General features: G+C 41.3%; 1 protein-coding gene across 1 annotated transcript in view; it reads right to left on the bottom strand.

Moving 5' to 3' along the window:
- BTBD1 (BTB domain containing 1) overlaps window positions 1-13,635 on the bottom strand; it is a 45,359-nt gene extending 31,724 nt beyond the window's left edge. The window contains exons 1-2 of the mRNA XM_060005346.1: window positions 13,145-13,635; window positions 2,483-2,639 (exon numbers count right to left, since the gene is read on the bottom strand). Coding sequence (XP_059861329.1) covers window positions 2,483-2,639; window positions 13,145-13,551 — 564 coding nt within the window. The 5' untranslated portion in view covers window positions 13,552-13,635. The remainder of the gene's footprint in view (window positions 1-2,482; window positions 2,640-13,144) is intronic.
- Window positions 13,636-21,973: the final 8,338 nt, after the last annotated feature.

The following is a 21,973-nucleotide window of genomic DNA, read 5'->3' as shown; positions in this document are numbered from 1 at the left end:
GAAAGTCTGTTAGAAATGCAGACTCTCAGGCCCCACCTTGGCCTCCTGAACTAGAAAGTGGTTTTTTTTTTGTTTGTTTTTGTTGTTTTTTTTTTGCGGTATGCGGGCCTCTCACTGCTGTGGCCTCTCCTGTAGCAGAGCACAGGCTCCGGAAGCACAGGCTCAGCAGCCATGGCTCATGGGCCCAGCCGCTCCACGGCATGTGGGATCTTCCCGGACCGGGGCACGAACCCATGTCCCCTGCATCGGCAGGCGGACTCTCAACCACTGCGCCACCAGGGAAGCCCTAGAAAGCGTATTTTAATCGTCAAAGTTTAATTTACTGGTTTCTAAATTTTTTTTTTCTTTTGGCCATACCGTGCAGCATATGGGATCTTAGTTCCCCGATCAGGTATGAACCCGTGCCTCCTGGAGTGGAAGTGCAGAATCTTAACCATTGGACTGCCAGGGAAGTCCTATTGGTTTCTAAATTTTATGACTGAATTTAAAAAAGAAGAGTAGTTAAGTGACCCTCTCTACACACAACAAAATTGTTTAGACAATAAAGAATCTTATGACTATCAACGTCTTTATTGGATTTTCATCACAAATTCAAAAGAGGAAAAAAATGCAAGGAGACATCACTTATTAGTTATATAATCTTGGTCAAGTTATTTCACCTCCCTGTGCTTCAATTTCCTTGTCTATAAAATGGGGATGATAAGAAAATCTTCACCTAGAATAGCTACATCTCCTAAAGTTATTGTGAAGATTAAATGAATTAATGCATACCAAGTATTCAGAATGGTACCTGGCACACAATACTCACTCAATACATTTTGCTATTATTATCATCAATATCACTGTATCTTACCGGTTTAAGGTTGAGACCTTACTTTTACCACTTGCTGTCTCATGTTATATAACATATTTACCTCTTTACGCTTCCATTTCTTCATCTTTGAAATGGGGATAATAATAAACAACAGCACAGCTGTAATGAGGAGTAAATGTGATAATATATACAAAGGGACTAGTTTAGTGTCTGGAATACAATATATACAGACATGGAGTTCTGTGATTATGTCTAAGAAGAGGTGACATCAGCATGTTCTTTCTTCTATAACTATAAATACTTAATGGCCAAAGATTTAAAAAAAAATGCCATCAGTCATTTCTGGTATGACAAAATGGATGTAGAGGGTTTCCCTGGTGGTGCAGTGGTTGAGAGTCCGCCTGCCGATGCAGGGGACACGGGTTCGTGCCCCGGTCCGGGAAGATCCCACATGCCGCGGAGCGGCTGGGCCTGTGAGCCATGGCCGCTGAGCCTGCGCGTCCAGAGCCTGTGCTCCACAACGGGAGAGGCCACAACAGTGAGAGGCCCACGTACAGCAAAAAAACAAACAAACAAAAAAATAAAAAAACCAAAAATGGATGTAGAACTGGGAAACTTGAGCTCTGGACTCTGGCCCCACCTAGCCTGTTGTGAGACTTTGGGCAGGTAGTTAACTAGCCAGGTTTTAGATTTTTCATTTGGAAAATGAGACGGTTAGGCTAAGGAACAGCCATGATTATTTCCATTACTAATATTCAGTAGGGTTATATATTATCAGCTTAGACTTTTTCCCCCCCTCATTTTAACTTGCTTAATTCTGTGAAGACCCTATCTCCCCAAAAGGTCTTATTCTGAGGTACTGGGGATTAAAATTTCAACACATGAATTCTGGGGGACAGAACTCAACCCCTAGCACAGGGTTATATAGACTAGTTTAGAATTTTGAAAACAAATTTGTAAAAGGGTATCATAACATTGTCTAAAAAGAACAACAACAATTTATTTATATCTCAAGTATGGAGCTCAGATTACAGGCATTTAACAGATGCTAAATAGTATAAGTTAAAGACTGGTTAATGGTTCCATAGATGTGTTCAGTTTGTAAACATTCATCAGACTGTACACTTATGATATGTGTACTTTTCTGCATGTATAGTATACTCAGTGAAAACTTTTTTAAATGTCAAAGTAAGGATATTCTTAAATTCTAACTCCTCCAGAAGTGGGTCAGCAAGCTTAAAGACAGAAGACAGTACATCTTACAACTTTTCCGGACTTGAAATATTCAATCTTAATTTCAGACCCAATGCAAATCAAGAACAAAGATGTCCAGAAAGCTTCATGCTATCATACTCTCAATCATAGCAGGAACAATGCTGGATACTAACCTCAACTCCAATCCTAAACAGTTATATAACTTGGAGTCATAATGCCCTATTTATATAAGGCTTCAGTTTCTTTACCTATTATATGATATATTAACTCTAATTTGCTTTTCTATTCTAAAATTATATGACTCTGATGTATTTTCCTGAATCATACCAGAAGATTTCATATGCTTTAAAATAATAATCTAGGACTAATTCTCCAGGAAACAGTAAATATTCATATATAGTTGTACCCACTTTTTAAAGCTAAATGATACATACCTTAGCTACATTTACTTACCTGAGTAAGTAACATAAAGGCATTATCTGCCCTCAGATGTTTGGTGAGAAATTCCACACAATGTGCTTCCAAGGCTGGGACTGCATATTTCTTAGCAGTATAAAGAGTGGTCATAACTGTTTCTGGGCCAATTTGAACTTCATCTGAATACAGAAATCTGGGAAACAAGTGGAAATTGCAGAGATGATCAGTAGGGTTCTAGATAAGCAATCCATCAGTGTTAAACCTCTGAGGAATATTTTAAAAGATAATGAGCAAAGTGAAAAATAACTTGAAAAGTACATCAAACTTTCCAGGGCTACAAGGGCATGTGCACACACATCACCTCATTTTATTCTGACTCAATCCTGAGAGGTAGGCAGTGTCCATTTATAGAGGAGACTAAAGTTAAGTGAAGATCATGGGATCTTCATGTCTCCAAGTCAAATTTTTAGAGGTCTTTTAGCACCTACAGCAGCTTAGGATGAGTGGTTCATTTATCTCTCCTTCATCAAAGGATGTTCATGTAAGCAAATCTACAGATGGCTTAAGTTCACATCTCTAAATGTCAAACATCCATTTATTTCCTGATAATGGTGTCTTCTTATTCTGGGCATTTTTTAACCTTTCTTTGTTATCCCAGAATTAGCATTATGACCAAAGACTAGAGTACTGGGGCTCTGGAGGAATAAAACAGTTTAATAGTGTATTAAATGACCCCATATTGCTATGTGCTTTTGAGTATTTAGATCCAACTTTCTTTCAAAATACTATCAAACCAATACCTCCTCCCCCACCCCGGTTGGCTGCTTCTAACTGTTAGGTCACTAGATAAATCAGATTCCTAGAAGTGCAGATAAAGCATAAGATTCTCAGAGAAGGCCTGGGCAGTTCTTGCTGAACTATACTGAAGCTTCTGCATATCCACTCCAGGGCTCCTTTGTGGTTCCTCAGAGACCTTTGCGCTTACTGCCCAGTTCTCAACTACACTCAGCATAGCTGAGGGTGCTGGAGAAATAAGGCATTAAGAACAAGTATTTCATTTTAGCAATACTAAAGACTTAGAAAGAACACTTATTACACTTATATTCCCAGGACCCAAGTCGTAAAATAAGAGTTTAAGAGAACCCATTAGGGGGCTTCCCTGGTGGCGCTGTAGTTAAGAATCCACCTGCCAGTGCAGGGGACACAGGTTCAAGCCCTGGTCCAGGAGATTCCCATGTGCCACGTAGCAACTAAGCCCATGCGCCACAACTACTGAGCCTGTGCTCTAGAGCCCGCGAGCCACAACTACTGAAGCCCGTGAGCCTAGAGCCTGTGCTCTGCAACAAGAGAAGCCACTGCAATGAGAAGCCTGTACACTGCAACGAAGAGTAGCCCCTGCTCGCCGCAACTAGAAAAAGCCCGCACGCAGCAACGAAGACCCAATGCAGCCAAAAATAAATATATTTAAAAAAAAAAGAAAACCCATTAACATCTTTCAGAACACTCTATACAGTAAAGTGAGTGAGGAAAGGAAGTTCTATTTCATGTCCCTATACACTGCTTTTCAATTTCTTCTTTTATTCTGGTGGGCAGACTCACCGCCCAAGATGAAATTCTAGCCTGTTGCATCCCCCTAACATCCCACCCTAACCAAATGCTGGCATTCCTCTAATAATATCATTATCCTTACAACTACCTCCAGTGGAGGCTGTGCATTCTCATACTTCCCTATGTCTCAGGTTCAAAAGTGAAGGTTGCTGTTTTTCAAGATTACACTGTTTTCAAACATTTTTTCAAAAACCTTTCAAGTCAGCCATCTGTATCACCCTCATAATACTCATTTAACATCAGGTGCCACTTGGTGATGAGTACAGGGAATGAAAAAACCACTTAGTCCCTTATAGTCAGGGGTAGGGGAATGAATAAAAAGGAGAGAGAGAAAATGAACATTTGTTGCGTCGCTACCATCTGACAGATGCCAATTCATTTAATCCTCCCACAAGGAAGGTAGGTGCTGCTACCTGCATTTTAAAGATGAGGAAACAGAGGCTGAGGAAATGCAAGAGCTGTCTACCATAACACGCCATTTCTGGGCTTCTGGCTGCTCTCAGTCCTAGACTATCAGGCCCGTCAGGTGAGGGCTGTTTTAATTTGCCTGGACTCAGGGAGAGATGGCTTGGGTTTGAGCCTATTCCATCACCTGACAGCTATGTGACTTTAAACGAGTTATCATTGTGTTCCTCTCTGAAAAGAGATGTGGATAACAGTATCTACTTCATAATGCTCTGGTGAGGATTAATATCAGTTAAAATACACAAAGTGTTTTGAATAATGCCTGACAAATACTTAGCCTCAGTAAATGTTAGCTGTTTATTTTTATATTGCTTCATTTCTATTTTCCTCTGCATTTCAGAAGGTTTCCTTGCCAGTCTTCTAGCCCTTCTATTTTTCTCCCCAGCAATCACATGTTTAAATTTCTAAGAATTCTTGCTTCTTTCTTGAGTGTTCCTTTTTTTTTTTTAACTCCACAGCACTATGTCTCCTTTTTATGGATGCAAAAATGTTCTCAAGTCTCCAAGTTTTAAAAGTTCCTTTCTGTTCCCTGAATTACCTATTTCCTTGAGGATCAGCTGTTCTTGGTCTTTTTCATATTCTGATTTTCCTTATATGTCAAAAGATTAATGATTATCTCCAGTTGAATATCCTGGTAGCTGGTAAGTTTTCTTTGCTGCTGTGTAAGTATAGGACTGCTTTCCAGCTAAAACCTTCTCCAAAATGGAAAGGGTGGCTGGGAGCTGTGCATGTGGGAGGCTCGCTGACTGGCACCTTGCATTGGAGTGGGAAGGCAGCCTTTAGGTTAGAGACCAACCCCCCCCCCCCCCCCCCCCCCGCCGCCGCCACCCATGCCATTACCCTGGAGTCCCTAAACCAAATCAGCACCCTAGTTCTCCCCAGGTGGTTTGTCTAGTTTATTTAAAGAGGAGCCTGTCAGATGTCACCAGGAGTTAGCATACAAGAGGGGGTTTGAGGGGATGGCCTATAAACAGGCTTTAAATTAATGCCCATGTTTTAACCCTACCTTCTCATTTTCACCCTCTTCACTACCAACTCTCCACCTAGAGCCATGCTGGGGCTCAGCCAGGAAAGGCAGCTCCCACCACCACTGTAGTTCCTCATGCTCTGGATTCTGGGCTCCAGACTTGGCCACTCCATTTCATCATCAACACACTTCCAACTGCTTTGTTCCTTTTCCACATTGGCTTCCAATCTCTCTCCTTTTTTTTTGTCTTCACTGTAACGGATTTATTTTCTTTTGTATTTCTTTACAGTCAGTTTAACTGGGGCAGAGAGAAGGCTAACATCATGCTCAGTTCCCTTCCTAAACCAGAAACCTAGGAAGTTTTTGTTTTAAGGGCAAAACAGGAAGAAGTCTTTACATCTGTCTTAATCTTTTTTCAAGCAAAAATTACTAGAGTTATAAAATATAGAGCTGAAATGTGGGGCCTTTATTATCATTTGTTTGAGTAGATTCAAACTTAAGGAAACCAGCTCCACAAAATGGAAGTACATGGTTCTTTAAGAATCTATAAGTGGGGCCCCTGACAGGGAGATCTGGAAAAGCTTCCTACAAGAATTTCTACCTGAGATCTAAAAGATGAAAAGAGGGCAGGAAGAACATTCCAGGAACCAAAGAATTGTGTTTTTAGACTATTCTATATGGTCCAAAACCCCATTCAAATTGCTTTTATGAAATTACACCTCAGTAATATACCTTTGGTTCGAATACATTTAAGAAACATCTACATTTATATCTAAAGACATAGATTGAGGATACACTGATGTCAGTAATGCCTTCATTTATTTTTTTGGGCTGCGTCGAGTCTTCGTTGCTGTGCGCAGGCTTTTCTCTAGTTGCATCGAGGGGGGGCTACTCTTCGTTGTGGTGCGGTGGCATCTCATTGCAGAGCGTGGGATCTAGGGCACACGGCCTCAGTAGTTGTTGCTCGCAGGCTCCAGAGCGCAGGCTCAGTAGTTGTGGTGCACGGGCTTAGTTGCTCCACGGCATGTGGCATCTTCCTGTACCAGGGCTCAAACCCGTGTCCCCTGCATTGGCAGGCGGATTCTTAACCACTGCACCACCAGGTAAGTCCCAGTAATGCCTTTTTTTTAACTGATCTTATTGTCAGACAGAGTTGTGCATCTCCTAAGCAGTTGGTTTGTTTTTAATCTACAAACACTATGAATTGTAACTGACTAGCCAGGTTTCTCTTTTTGTAATAGTTGCTAAAATTATCAAAATTAAGTTTGTAGAGTACCTATAGCATGCATTTTTGTATTGGCTTCATCTTGGCTCTGTTTTATTTTGTATCCTTGTGTTTCTTGTATGACATTTTAAATTCTTTTTGGAGCAATGCAAGTTATAAATAAATACTAGACTATAAACAATAAGAAAGGGAACTCTGTGTTTCTTATATTTTTCCCTATATCTTTCCTACAGCATCGGACAAAGTGTGGGCACCTGGCTAAGCCTTAATGAATACATGTTAGCCGACTAGACAATTCAGTACAGGTTTCTAGCTATCATTGATAGGGAAACCATTTTCATTTCTAATAAGAAAAAAGGCTGCTTGAAAATCCTAGAATCACCTTGATTCATATTTTATCAATACATCCATGTTTTCTCTACATTCTATTTAATTACTAAAACTGCTATATTAAACAAACTATGTAAGCCAGTGTTTACAAAATATAATTAAAAATTAAACATACTAGCACAATACTTTGTATTTTAAAGTGAACATTTCAGCTCTGATACACTACCTCTAAGGACAAGAGCACAGAGAAATAATTACAGGTCATCAAACTATTTCTGATTTCTCCCTGAAGATGAATGGCTTTCCAAAAGATAAAACTTAGGTTACATTTAATCTAATTTAAAAATTAAAAGACTAAGGTAAAAATTTCATTTTAAATTAGAAAAATCACAAGATCATGTACAAGAAACTGTATATCACTACTGATTCTTTCATTTTACTCAAAAACATTTATTGAGGGACTATATAATAACAAGACACTGAGACAGGTCCTAGAAATACAAATATGAGAGCGACAGCTCCGCCCATAAAAAGCTTATGGTATGGTAATAAAATGATTAAAAAGTAATGTCATAATTACAACAGAATTATGCATTAGGCATGGTTTGATAACTAATCTCTAAAGATGGCACCAATAAATCACGCCTCCTACTATCCATACCCTTATACAGATCTGTCCCATAAGGAATCTGGGCTAATCCTGTTTGCCTCTCGTTAACTAACAGAATGTGGCAGAAGCTAACACAATGCCAGTCTGGGACCTAAACTTTGAGGATGCCTGGCAGCTCCTACTTTTGTGCTTTCTGGAGCCATGGGCTGCTGTTACCCAAGAAGTCAAGCTACCCTGCTGGAAAGATCAGCTGGAGAAGACATGGAGAAAGAGAGAAAAAGGTTCAGCCAACTCAGTCTGAATCAAACCTCCAGATGACTCCAGCCCCAACTGCTATCAGACTATGACTGCATGGGAGACCTGAAGAATATGCTATAAGAACCTCCCACACAACCCTGAAAGATAATAAAACCATGTTTAAGCTGCTAAGTGTTGGAGCTGTTTGTTGTACAGCAATAGATACAAAACTTGCTACAAGAGATTAGATGAGGCAGAGTGCAAAATTAATGATGTTTTACAGAGGAGATAAAGCCTGAAGTATATCTGAAGGGTGGTAATTAAGTGTGGAAATCTTCTAGGCAGAAAGACTAAGTACAAAGGCAAGGAGGCTTTAGAAGGCAAGTATTAAAATAAGGGAAAGGCCATCAGTAGAGTTGGGGCACTGAGCAGATGGAGAGGAAGGGGAATAGATATCAAATCATAAAGGTCTTGTACACCTGCTGAAATGTTTAAACTGCATCCTGTATGCAAAAAGAAGACATTAAGAGATTCAGGGGAATTGTGATAATGTCTGGATGTGAGAGAAATAACTTTGTTAACAGTGTGAAGAGTGGAGAGAGCTAAGTCTAAAGGCAGTGGTCTGTCTGAAGCAATGCTGGAAAAAATTAAGAGAAGGGGGCTGAACCTTCATGACTGGTCCAAACAGGATAAGAAACACATGGAACAGACTGGAACCAAACTACAGCTTGAAGCCAAGCCCACCTGAGTCAATCCCCAACTGACCCACAGAACAAGAATATTCAGAGGAAGAATAAATGATTGTCTTTTTTAAGCCCCTGAGTTTTGGGGTGCTTTATAGCATTATTGTGGCAAAAGCTGACTGAGACAGGGCCTAATAAGCGTGCCTGCCTCAAAGACTGTTCTGAAATTTGAGTTCCCACAAGGTGCTTAGGAATAAGTGGTAAGCGGAACGTGGCAAGCACTCATTAAGTGTTAGATATTTTTACTGTTGACATGTCCATCTGTATGGGTACTAGACATTAGTTTGTGATTGTGCAGTTGGAAAGTGGGTTCGGGCTGAGTACAAGTTTGGCAATATAGCTGGGGGAGTATGTAGTGCCATGGGTTAATGGGAGAAAGGAAGAAGACAGCTGAAGACAGAACCTGAGGAATAGTTGTCACCTGAGGAACCCATGTCTCCTTCCAGCCACCGTTCCATTTCTCTGTTCCTCATTGCAACAAAACTCCGAGAGGATTATTTATACTAGTGGTCTCCAGCTCCTCACTTCATATTTTCTCCCCAATCTACTCTAATCCTTTTGTTGAAATCACTCTTGCCAGGGCTATCAATAGCCTCCATGTTGTCAAAACCAATAATCAATTCAATGTTCTCATTTTACCCAACTCTCAGCAGCATTTAACATAGTCAACAACTCCCTCTTTATTGGTGCACTTTCTTCAAGAGGACTTTCAGGACACCACGTGGGCTCCTTGTTTTCCCTTCTAATTCCACTAACAGCTGTGGCTCAGTCTCATCCTATGCTCCTCCTCCTCTGCTACATTTCTACATGCTGGAGGGTCCCAGAGCTCATCCTTGTACCTCCTTCTCTTCACAGTCTATTACACATTCCTTCTCTAGGTAATCTCACCTGGCCTCATGGTTTAAATACCATTTACTCTTAACTTTCAAATTTATATTCAGCAAGCAGCTCTTTCCTAAACTCCAGGTTCGTATTTCTAACTGGCTGATCTTATATCCCTCCTTGGATGTCTGGTAAATCTTCTTGGTTCTACCTTCAGAATATATCCAGATTTTGACTACTTCTCATCATGTCCATCACTACCACCCTGGTATATATAACCCACCATCAGCTCTTGCCTGAACTACTGCAAGAGCCTCTTTTATTCAATTCCCTGCTACTCATTTTACTACTTCCACAGTCTAATCTCCAAACAACTGCCAGAATGAGTTTTTAAACAATGTAAACCTGATCATATCGCTCCCCTGTTCAAATGCTTCCCACCAGACACCAGAGGGAATCCAAGTCCTTCCACAGGCTCCACAGCCCTGCATGACCCTGGCCAGCCTATCTTTTTGACCTTATCTTCTACCACTTTCCCCTGTATTCTATCTGCTCAAATCACACTGGTTTACTCTTGCAATTCCTCTAACAGGAGAAATTTGGGGCTTTAAACATGTTTTTCCTTGCTTAGAATGCTCCTTCCCTCATGACTTGATCATTTTTCCTTAAAATACTTACCAGTACTTGACATTATATCTTTGTTTCTCCCTACTGGATAATAAGCTCCACGAGGGCAGGGACTTTCTCTTGTTCACTGCTGTATCCAATATCTAAAACAGTGACTGGCACAGGGAGGCAGTATTTAGACAGGTCTCAGATCAGATAGGGCCTTAGAGACCACATTAAGGATTCGGATTTATTTTAAGAACAATCAGGAGGCATTGGGAGGGTTTAAACTAGGAAAAGAATATAATAAGGTCTGTATAATTATAAAGTTACTTCGGCTATTGTATAAAGAATGATCGGAAGGGATTAGGGGTACATGTGGGGAAATAAAAGAGGAGATTTTTACAGCAGGTGGCTCAGCTATGGTAAAGGTGCTTGGGATAAAGAGAAGATTCAAGAGATTGCTAAACAGATGGAATGAACAGGACTGGATATGTGGATTTAAGAGAGAAAGAAGACGAAGTCCATAACAAGGGAGGCAGTATTTCTCAAATGAGCAACTAAAGAACATCATGTAAAGGTCTGGCAGATCAAAGTGAGCAGTTTCTTAAAGTGCTTCAAACTCAAGTTCAAAAGCCTTTAAGTAATATTAACTAATTCAAGTTGTAAACATAAAAATATGCCCAAGCTAACCTGCTTTTCCACCTCAGCAAGTACTGTGAGACATCTTTTTGTCACGCAATAATAGGTAAGCACAGCACCTATGCTTCATAACCAGCCATTAAATAACCTAAGTTTAAAAATCACTTCCAGAATAGAACAATGACTAGAACCTGAAGGACAAATAACATGACTACGCTGAAAACAGGAAAATTTCAAGGACTCAGATTAATTCACTTATTTTCTATTGATGGGAAAGTATTGACTGATCAACAGCTTCAGTGAAAGTATGAAATCAGCATTTTCCCTCTACATTCTTATCCTAGCAATCTCAATGTTTTTTAAAGGAAAAAGCTACCCAACAATATTTTTAGATCAGTGGCTCTCACGTATCAGTATTTAGGGAGAGTATTAAATATGCTCTCAAGGTCCCACCTCCAAATATTACAATATTGTAACGAGGGAAGAGACCTACAAATTTAACAAGTACTCCAGGTGATTACAATGCAGGTGGACCAACAGCTCATTAAAGAATACTTCTAGTTTAGAAAATCTAAATGAGCTATAACCAATCCTCCTGGTTGACTTCAAACCAAAAACCAAAATGATCTAGATCCTAGCTTTTGAGTTGTTTTTCCCCCTTTATAAATGTAATTGAACTAAATTACAAAAAATATGAGAAACAAAGAGAAAAGAAAAGTCAACATCATCTTACCATTCCAACTCAACTTTGGTTAGCATTTTGGTATATTTCCTTCTCTCCTTTTCTCTAAGTATACATTTGCTGTTTCTTTTCCCAGTCTTTAATCATAGTGAGCACAGTTGCAAATGCTAATTATATACATTTTCCACATTAATATTATTACCTAGTCTTCATGAATATCATACTTAGTTGCTGCACTACATTCCATCAAATGCACCTATCACTGTTTATCTAAGCATTCTCTCTGCTTGACTACTTCCTCACTACTATAAATAATCCTGCCTTAAATATTTTTGTGGGGAACATTTTCAGTACTTGAATACCTCCTACCTGAGGGGAAAACAATCTACAGTGCCAGACTGTTTTACCACCACCTCTGTCAGAGAGGGCTCCCCAGATGTTATCTTAAAAAAAAAAAAACTGGAGGGTTTAATGGAAGAGGAAAAGTACATTTTTTAATGTGCACTTCTTTAATTACTATCGAAGTTAAACATTCATTGTTAATTATTATTTTTTCTTTCCCTAAGTTATCTATCCTGTCTTTATCCACTTATTAATGGGATTTTAGATTTCTTTTCTACCTGTGTTGTGTTAACTTTGTATTCAATTTCCTTGATCTTCCTGAGAGCTGTGAGCCTTTGTGGAGTATTTATCTCTTCCACTGACCTACCTGTTTTTGTCTCAGTACCACCCAAGACTGCTATTTTAATGATACATTCTACTCAGGCAGATAAAACCATCTTGGTATAATGAAACACACATGGCCTCTGGTATGACTTCGCTCTGTTACCTCTTCAAGTTACTTGACTTCTCTAGGCTGCAGTCCCATTTGTAAAATTGTAGCAAACAATACCTATACGTTCCGAAACGGCCTTTCATGAATAACAGCTAATAATGCCAAACTATTAGCTCCCTTCCATTAAATAAAATTAATCAGAAGTCAATCTTCTATCCTCAAGTAATCAAAAAGCAAACTCTTAACATCGAAAGGGAGATTCGTTTTTAAGCAAACATAACCTTATCTGCAGGAACAAAACGTAGCTAAAGCCAAACTTACTTGTTTGATATTCACTGTCCTGGATCATGACAACTAACACGAATGAAAAAGGCGTTAAGAGGATAAAAATAAAATAAAAGTAAAAATAGGGGCTTCCCTGGTGGCGCAGTGGTTGAGAGTCCGCCTGCCAATGCAGGGGACACGGGTTCGTGCCCCAGTCCGGGAAGATCCCACATGCCGTGGAGCGGCTGGGCCCCTGAGCCATGGCCGCTGAGCCTGCACATCCGGAGCCTGTGCTCTGCAACGGGAGAGGCCACAACAGTGAGAGGCCCGCGTACGAAAAAAAAAAAAAAAAAGTAAAAATAAATTTTAAAAAAATTTAAAAGGTCATCTCGTCTACAAGACTTCCCAAGTATCCCTCTTCCCCAACAAAAATCTAAAATGTCGCAAATGGGCAATCAGGACAACCTGACCCATACTCTGTCCTCACCACTTCTCTAATTCCCAAGGGTGGGCAACAACCCGCTACTGGAATGTGAAAACGCACGCTAATTGGCCTTAGACACTAATATTTACTCTCACAGCCGACGGGCAGCCGTCCCGGCCGACAAATTTCGGTTTCGCCCTTCCCGAGCATCACAGACTCGGGAGGAAACTGAGGCCGGGAGGGTAAGGAGGGTAAGGAGAGCGGGGTTGGGGAGGCCGGCTCGGTGCCCGCCGCTCACCTCAGCAGTGCCAGGAAGGCGGCGGGCTCCACGTCGGGCAGCTCGATCTCGGCCGACGTCGTGGCCATGCCGCCGTTGAACATGGCGTCGAAGACTGCGCTGCCGGCAGCCAGCACGAAGCGGTGGGCGGGGATGCGCTGCGGGCCCCCAGCGGCGGCGGCGCCGCGGCCCTTGCCCAGCACGAAGCGCACATCGCTCAGCAGCTCCGAGTTGAAGAGGAACGCGAAGCGCTCCTTCAGCGACGCCTTGGTCGCCTGCCAGTTGTACAGCGGCTCCCGCTGCAGGGGTAGCAGGGGCCCCAGAGAGGACGGCGGCGGCGGTGGCGGCGGCGGCGGCCCCGCGGCGCCCGGCTCCGCCTCAGCCCCCGGGACCTGCTCGCCCGTAGCTGCCGGTCCGAGCGAGGCCATCCTCCAGCGGCGCGGCTCTGCGGGCTAGAGACAGCGCTCCCGCCGCCCAGCCGCCATCGCCGAGGCCGCCCCCCGAGGCCGGCACCGCCTCCCTGCCTTCCGGGAAAGGCGCTTCCGGAGGCCGCGCGCCTCCGCCGGCCCCGCCCTGAGCTGCCCTGCGCGCGTCCCCGCTGGGCCGGGAGGCGGAGGCGCGCGTGGCCGCCCAGGCCGGACCTGGAGGGGTCGGTGACCCCTGCGGCGTCTGGGCCGCCCTGGGCGCACCGAGCTTACCCGAGTCCCGCGCTCCGGGTGGTGGGACTTCGGTGGGCTACATGCGGCCCGGCACGGGCGCCTCCTCAGACCTGCGGGCCCCGAAGCCCTCGCTCCTCCCTACCTTCAGGCCCCTCGTCACCAGCTGCAGCGCCCCCCACTTGTATCTAGGACAGGTCCCTAGGCTCTCCTTCTAGGAGTCGCAGGCCTGGAAGTGGAGGGGGCCCGAGGGCATAGCCGGCAAAGCATGTGGGAGGGGACGACCTGATTCCACGTAGCCCCCTCCCCCAGTGTCGTCCAAGTCACCGCTCCAGAGGGCCGCTGCTCCTGTAGTACCCCTGGAGCACAGCTTGGAGACCCTCTGCATCTAACAGCCTTCCCTTTCCTCCTTCTTCCTGTTCTGTCTCTAATTTTGGTATCTGTGTGGACTCAGGCATTTTTTAAAATGTATTTTAACCCATTACCAAAAATTAACCGTATTTTAAATCTCAAAAAAACCCTCAAAGGTACCAAAGCAAAAATAATACAAGTAGTACAGGCTGCATTATCTGGTACGGGACAATAAAGTCATAATTTAACAGCAAAAAAAATGAAGACACTGTGTTATCAAAACTTGTGGAACACAAAAGTTGAGCTCAAGGCTAGGGCATAGCCAAAAGCAGTTGTTTACCAAAATGAAAACAATGAAAATAAGTGAAATAGAGGATCTGGGAGGATGGCAGAGTAGGAAGCACCAGGAATCTGACTCCCCACCTAAATAACAATTCCACTGGCTGAATCTGTCTGATGTACTTATTTTGGCACTCTGGGCTCTGTTGAAGGCTGGTAACTTCTAGGGGAAGACTTGGACAGTAAATCGCTGTTAATTTTGGTCAACTTGAGCTCTTTGCACAGTAGCAGCTACCCATCCGTCACCACCAGCTGCATGGCAGTACCCGTGTTCCCGGAGCAGCTTGCACACAGCTTTGTCACCTACAAATTGGCACTTGCCATCTACCTCTATAAGGATCAAATTATGAGCCGCTGCAGCTGCTGACCTTCAACACCCCCTGAAAGGAGTTCAGGGTGGAGATCGGGAATGAGGCCCTCTGTGCTCTGGGAAAAACTGGCGGAACAGGTCTTCGGATAGTTAGATATTTTCAAGAGTCCAATTCTTGTACCTCCTCATATCTAGAAAAGCACTAAAATCCTTTACGGTGATGTCTGCTCCTGTGACTAGCAGTAAACTTCACAAGACTAGCAGAAAACTTCAAAAAATATGTGCTTGATTGCATGTACTCCCCCTTCACCAAAATCACATATATATGACCTCCCCACTCTTTGGAGCAGTTTCTCAGAGCTATCTGAAATGCTGTCTCCCAGGCTATAGTCCTCATTTTGCCCCAAATAAAACTTAACTCACAACTCTAACGTTGTGCATTTTTTTTTCAGTCAACAGCTTGTAGGAGGAGCCAGGGAGGGCAAAAAGGCACCTATCCTCCAAACACTGGGGATCTGTGCTCTGATTTCTGCTTCTGAACACAAATGTACAAAGAGGGGGCAGCTATTGTTGTTGTAGTACCTCTCTCCATTGTTGCAAGATGCTTTAGCTGAAGTGACTTCCTGAGGATTTAAAGGACCAGCACCTTCCCTCCCCCCACCCCCCCACCCCCGTCCTTCATTTTCACTTTTTACCTTTTGGGGAGCCAGGTATTAAAGACTAGTATATTAAAAAGCAACTGTATTCATGGGGAAAATTAGAAAGTAACCATACATGCCCAAAAGGCTGAGAAAAGACCTGAGAAGACCTTAAGTTTATACCTCAGGCTGATCCTTGGCAAAGAGACAGATTTTACAGTAATCAAAACAACAAAAATAGCAAATGCTGGGGAAAAGGGAGAATCTGATTTGCAAAATTACCACATTACTAGATGCAAATGTCCAGTGTTCAACAAAAAAAATCGCAAGGCATACAAAGAAATAGGAAAGTTTGACCCATTCAAAGGAAAAAAATAAATCAGCAGAAACTGTTCCTGAAAAAGACCTAATGGCAGATATACTAGACAGACTTTAAAACAACTATCTTAAAGATGCTCAGCTAACTTAAGAAAACGTGGAGAAAATCGAGAAAATGATGTGTGAACAAAACAGACGTATCAATAAAGAGATAGGAAGCTTGAAAAGAAACCGAAAAGAAATTCCAGAGCTGAAAAGTACAATAACTGAAATGAAAAATTTGCTAGAAGAATTCAAGGGCACACTTGAGCAAGCAGAAAAAAAGAACCAGCAAACTTAAAGATAAGACAATAGAAGTCGTCAAGGCAGAGAACAGAAAGAAAAAAGATTGAAGAAAAGCAAACAGAGCCTAAGAGAACTACAGGCCCTCATAAAAGAGACAACACTGTGGGAGTTCTAGAAGGAGAAGAGAGAGTGAAAGGGGCAGAGAGAACACTTGAAGAAATAATGGCTGAAAACTTATGAAGCAAAAACTGACAGAATTGAAGGGAGAAATAGACGGTTCTACAGTAATAGTTGGAGACATCAATATTCCACTCACAGTAATGGATAGAACAACCAGACAGAAGATGAGTAAGGAAGTAGAGGACTTGAACAACCTGATAAGCCAACTAGATCTGACATATACAGAACACTCCACTCAACAACATGCACATTCTTCTCAAGTGAACATGGGACATGTCTTCTCTGACCACAAAGAGATGAAGTTAGAAATCAATAACAAAGGGAAGATGGGGAAATTCACAAAATTGTGGAAACTAAACAATATACTTTTAAACAACCAATAGACAGAGAAGAAATCACAAGAGAAATTAGAAAATAGTTAGAGACAAATGAAAATGAAAACGCAAAATACCAGGGACTTCCTGGCGGTCCAGTAGTTAGGACTTTGCCTTCTAATGCAGGGGTGTGGGTTCAATCCCTGGTCAGGGGGCTAAGATCCCACATGCCTCGTGACCAAAAAAACAAAACATAAAGCAGAAGCAATATTGTAACAAATTCAATAAAGACTTTAAAAATGGTCCACATCAAAAAAAAAAAATCTTAAAAAACCCCACAATATATGGGCTTCCCTGGTAGCGCAGTGGTTGAGAGTCCGCCTGCCGATGCAGGGGATGCGGGTTCATGCCCCGGTCCGGGAAGATCCCACATACCGCGGAGTGGCTAGGCCCGTGAGCCATGGCCGCTGAGCCTGTGGGTCCAGAGCCTGTGATCCGCAACGGGAGAGGCCACAACAGTGAGAGGCCCTCATACTGCAAAAAAACAAAACAAAACACAATATACCACACAACATTGTAAATCAACTATACATCAATTTAAAAATATATATATACCAAAACTTAGGAGATGCAATAAAAACAGTGCTAAGGGGGAAATTTACAGCTATAAATGCTTACGTTAAAAAACATGCAATACCTCAAATCAACAACCTAACTTTACAAGTTAAGGAACTAGAAAAAGAAGAACAAACTAAACTCAAAGCTAGCAGAAAGAAGGAAATAATAAATATTAGAGCACTGATAAATAACATAGAGAACAGAAAAACAGTACAGGAAATCAATGAAACCAAAAGTTGATTCTTTGAAAAGGTCAACAAAATTGATAAACCTTTGGCTAGGTAGACTAAGGAAAAAAGAGAGAAGATTCAAATTACTAAGATCAGAAATGAAAGTGGGGACACTACTACATGCTACAGAAATAAAAAGGGTTATAAGAGAGTACTGTGAACAATTGTTTGCCAAAAAATTAGATATCCTAGATGAAATGGACAAATTCCTAAAACTCAAAACAACAACAGAAACCTTTTAAAACACTTTTTTAAGGGACTTCCCTGGTGGTCCAGTGGGTAAGACTCTGTGCTCCCAATGCAGGGGGCCTGGGTTCAATCCCTGGTCAGGAACTAGATCCTTCATGCCACAACTAAGTCCACATGCTGCAACTAAACTAAAAAACACAGATCTCACAGGCCTCAACAAAGATCCCGAGTGCCACAACTAAGACCCAGCACAGCCTAAATAAATGTCTTTAAAAAAAAAAAACATTTATTTATTTCTTTAAAATAAATACATTTATTTAAAAAATAAATAAATAAAAGAAAATGAACAAATACAATACAATACAATACAAAAAAAGCCACTGTGACCTATTCATCATTCTGTGTCAGAATCTAAACCTGGTCACCTTTGGACAGAGTCCCACCAGTCAGCCCACCTTGGGCAAAACGCCCACTGATGACACTTCTTGTCCATTACCCAACCAAAACCATAACATGAATTTGAAACAGGGAAGGAAAAAAGAACCAAAATATCTAAGGCCCTCCTTTTTTTTTCTTCTTTTTTTTTAAATTGAAATATAGTTGATTGTAAAATATTGTGTTACTTTCAGGTGTACAACATGGTGATCCAACAATTAAATACATTATGAAATGATCACTACAAGTCCAGTAACTATCTATCACCATACAAAATCATTACACTATTAACTCTTAATTAAAATTTAATTAACCTTACAGTATTAACTCTAACTCTACACCCCTGTAACTTACTCATTTTATAACTTGAAGTTTGTACCTTTTAATCCTCGTCACCTATTTCACTCAACCCCCTGCCTCCTTCTCCTCTGGCAAACACCAGTTTGCTCCAGGTATCTATAAGTCTGTTTCTTACTATTCTTTAGCTTTGTTTTCTTTGTTCATTTGCAAAACACTTTTTTAAATGGTAAGGGAGACTTTATTCAAGTCCACTGCAATGGGGGCATTGCAGTAGGGGAGAGTGATCAGGCTCAACTCCAAATACAGCAATGACAGCTGAGGATTTATAGCCAATAAGCAAAATGAGGGGGTCGATAATGGAAAATTACTAAAAGGAAACATCGAGGGTAGGGAGATTCTTGCTAAACTAATTTAGGATTTTTGCTGAAGGCAAGCCAGAGTAATCAGATATCAAGGGTAGGGAGTGAGAAACTTGATCAAGTATTGAGGGTAATCAGATAAAGGGTGAGGGCCTTCTTACTGAACTAACTTAGAGGATTTTTGCTAAGACTGAGTTAGGCAGGCCAAAGACAGGCCTGGGGCCGAGGTTGAGGCACATCTGAGAAGAAGGCTCAGAGGAGCCTGACTAAAGTTTGGTCAAGGAGAGTCTTTGTCAGAATTAAAGAATAAATAATGCAGATAAGATTTGAGGGACTAGGGTCTTTAAGAGAAAGGAAGTACATGAGATTTACTCCTGCTTTTTCCCTCAGGGCACTGTCTAATTTGTTGCTTATTTCTCAAGCAGAAAGAACTCAAGAGACAGACTATGAAACTGCCAGAGAAGTCGGGGCAAAGTTCTGGAAAGGAGGGAACTACAAAGAAGTGAACCCCCAAATCTTCATACAAATTAACTTTATGCTATTGGATAACTTCTAAGTTCTGCATGGACAAGGAGAAACAATAGCAGCTGAGAGAACAGAGACAAGGAGAGACTTCACATGTGCTGCAGTGCTGGGGAGACAGAGGTTGTAGTTCAAGGTCCACCAAGATGGAGGAGCCTTAGTGATTACAAGGGACTTTGCCTGAGATCCCATAATGACATGCCTTAGAAGTAAGGGTTACACACTAGTAGTAAGAGAAAAATTAACTAGGTTAAAACCTGTCTTTGACAGGTTCAAGGTGATCTGTAGAGCTGCTGTAAGGAAATTTAATCCTGTTCGAAGAAAGATATGTCATCTGGAGACTCAACATTTTTTCTTCTACAGTGTTGTTGGGAAAAAAATAAAAATTATGAGGCATGCTAAAAAAATGAGAGACAGAGAGAGATAGAGAAGGAGAAGGAATAGACAACAGAATCAGTTCTATGGATGATTCAGATATTGGATTTATCAGACGAGGACTGTAAAATAACTATGATTAACATGATGAGGAAAATAGACAAAAGATGGAGAATTTCACCAGAGAGCTAGAATCCATGAAAAAAGAGTCAGGTGGAGATTCTTGACCTGAAAAGCACTATAACAAATTAATACCTAAACACTTTGTGTTTAATAGCAAATTAGACACAGCAGAACAGATGACTAGTATAACTAGAAGAGAGTCAGTAGATGTCCAAATTGAAATACAGAGAGAACAAAGGACAGAAAATACAGAAAGGAATGTGTCTATTTATCATATGAGACAGAATGAAAAATGGAGTACTAGAAGGAGAACAGAGAATGAGGCAGAAGAGTATTTGAAGAAATACTGGCTGGAAATTTCCCAGAGCAAGTGCACCAAGAAAACCAGGTAGAGCTGCATAATTTTTTGGATCTAGCCTCAGACGTCATGCAAGGATGCAAGGTCATATCCATTGCATTCTGTTGGTTACAAACGAGTCACTAAGACCAGTCCAGATTCAAAGAGGGGGGACACAGACCCCAACCTCTTGATGTAGTAATATCTAAGAATTCATGGACATGCTTTAAAACCACCACCCTACTAAAACTACACATACCTATATCCTATGACCCAGTCATTCCACTCCTGGGTATATATGCAGCAGGGTACTTATGCCCACCAGAAGAAGTACATGAATGTGCATAGCAGCTTTATTCATAATAAATGACTAAATAATTACCAATAGTAGAATGGATAAATGGTGGTATATTCATACAATGGATGAAAAAGAGCAAACCCTAATATTGAAATAATATGAATTAATTTCAAAGACATGTTGAGCAGAAGAAGCCAGACATAAAGAATATATTATGATTTCATTTGTATCAGACTTCACCATAGGCAAAACTAATATGCAGGGCTATAGGTCAGAACAGCAGTTAGCTTTTGGGGGGTTGTTGACTGGGAGGGTACATGAGGGAATTTCTGGGGTAACAGAAATGTTCTGTATTTAGTGGTAGTTATAGGGCTCTTGTTCTGGTTATTTATTACTATGTAACAAACCTGTCCAAAACCTAGCAGCTTAAAACAACAATTTTTTTTTTTCTTTAATCTGCATTGCGGGCAGGGCTTGGCAGGGAAGGCTCTTGTCTCTCCGCCCAGAGTCATCTAGGGTGGCTTGACTGAGGGCTAGAAGATCCACTTCCAAGAAGCCTCACTCACGTGGCTGGCAAGTTTGTGCAGGCTGTTGGCTGGGAGCTCAGTTGGAGTTGAGGGCCCAGGACCTTGGTTTCTCTCCACATGAGCCTCTCCATGTGACTGGGCCTCCTCGTAGCATGGTGGTTCCAAGGGCAAGTGGCCTGAAAGAGAGAGAGCCAGGAAAAGACTCTATCTCCTTTTATGACCTAGCCCTGACAGTCACACAGCATATTACCTCCACACTTAGTTTGCTGAGGTGGTCACAAAGGCCTGCCCAGGTGCAAAAGGAGGAGACATAGACTCTGCACTTGATGGGGGAGTGGCAAGTCACACTGTGGGAAAGCCACATGGGATTATAGACATTGTTAAGTCACCTTTAGAAAATACAATCGGCTATAGGAGTTTACACACGTAAACATTTGTTAGCTTTATACTTGAGACTTGTGTCCTTCACTATCTATAAGTTATATCTCCATAGAAAAGCAAATAAAATGTTAAAAACTTGTGAAAGTATATAAACTTACAAAGATTGACAATTTTTGCCCTTCTTTCCTGTACAACCATTCTGTGGGAGTCACCACCATTATCTGTTTGACATGTACACTTTTTTTTATAGGTACACTTTTAAACTTTGCCCTGTACACTTGAAAACATTGCCTATCTATCTATCATCATCATCATCTATCTATCTAAATCTATCTATCCATCCATCCATCCATCTATATAGACACGTATACTCCTAAATACAATTTTTTAAAAGATAAAAATGGTATCCCATTGCACATATTGTTTTGAAATTTGCTTTTTTTCACTTAGTACATTGTGGAAATCCTTCCATGCCAGGCAGTTTGGGAGTGGAATGCCTTCAAATGTTCAAAGAATAGATGCTAAATAAATGAGAGCTTAGATGATAGATTTCCAAATTCATATTGTGAAGTTAGCTTAACTCTGATACCAAAACCTAACCAAGAGAACAGAAAAGAAAACTATCAGCCAATCTCATACATGAATATAATATGAAAATCTCAAAGTAAGAGCAAATCAAATTTAGCTCAAATTAAAAGCATAATTAACCACAACTAAGTAAAATTTATTCACGTAGTAATTCGATAGTTCAATATAAAGAAACGG

Source organism: Delphinus delphis, chromosome 2 (genome assembly GCF_949987515.2).
Source record: "Delphinus delphis chromosome 2, mDelDel1.2, whole genome shotgun sequence".
Taxonomy (NCBI): domain Eukaryota; kingdom Metazoa; phylum Chordata; class Mammalia; order Artiodactyla; family Delphinidae; genus Delphinus; species Delphinus delphis.
The sequence above is the reverse complement of the archived record's forward strand: the minus strand, read 5'-3'. Positions and strand labels throughout refer to the sequence as shown.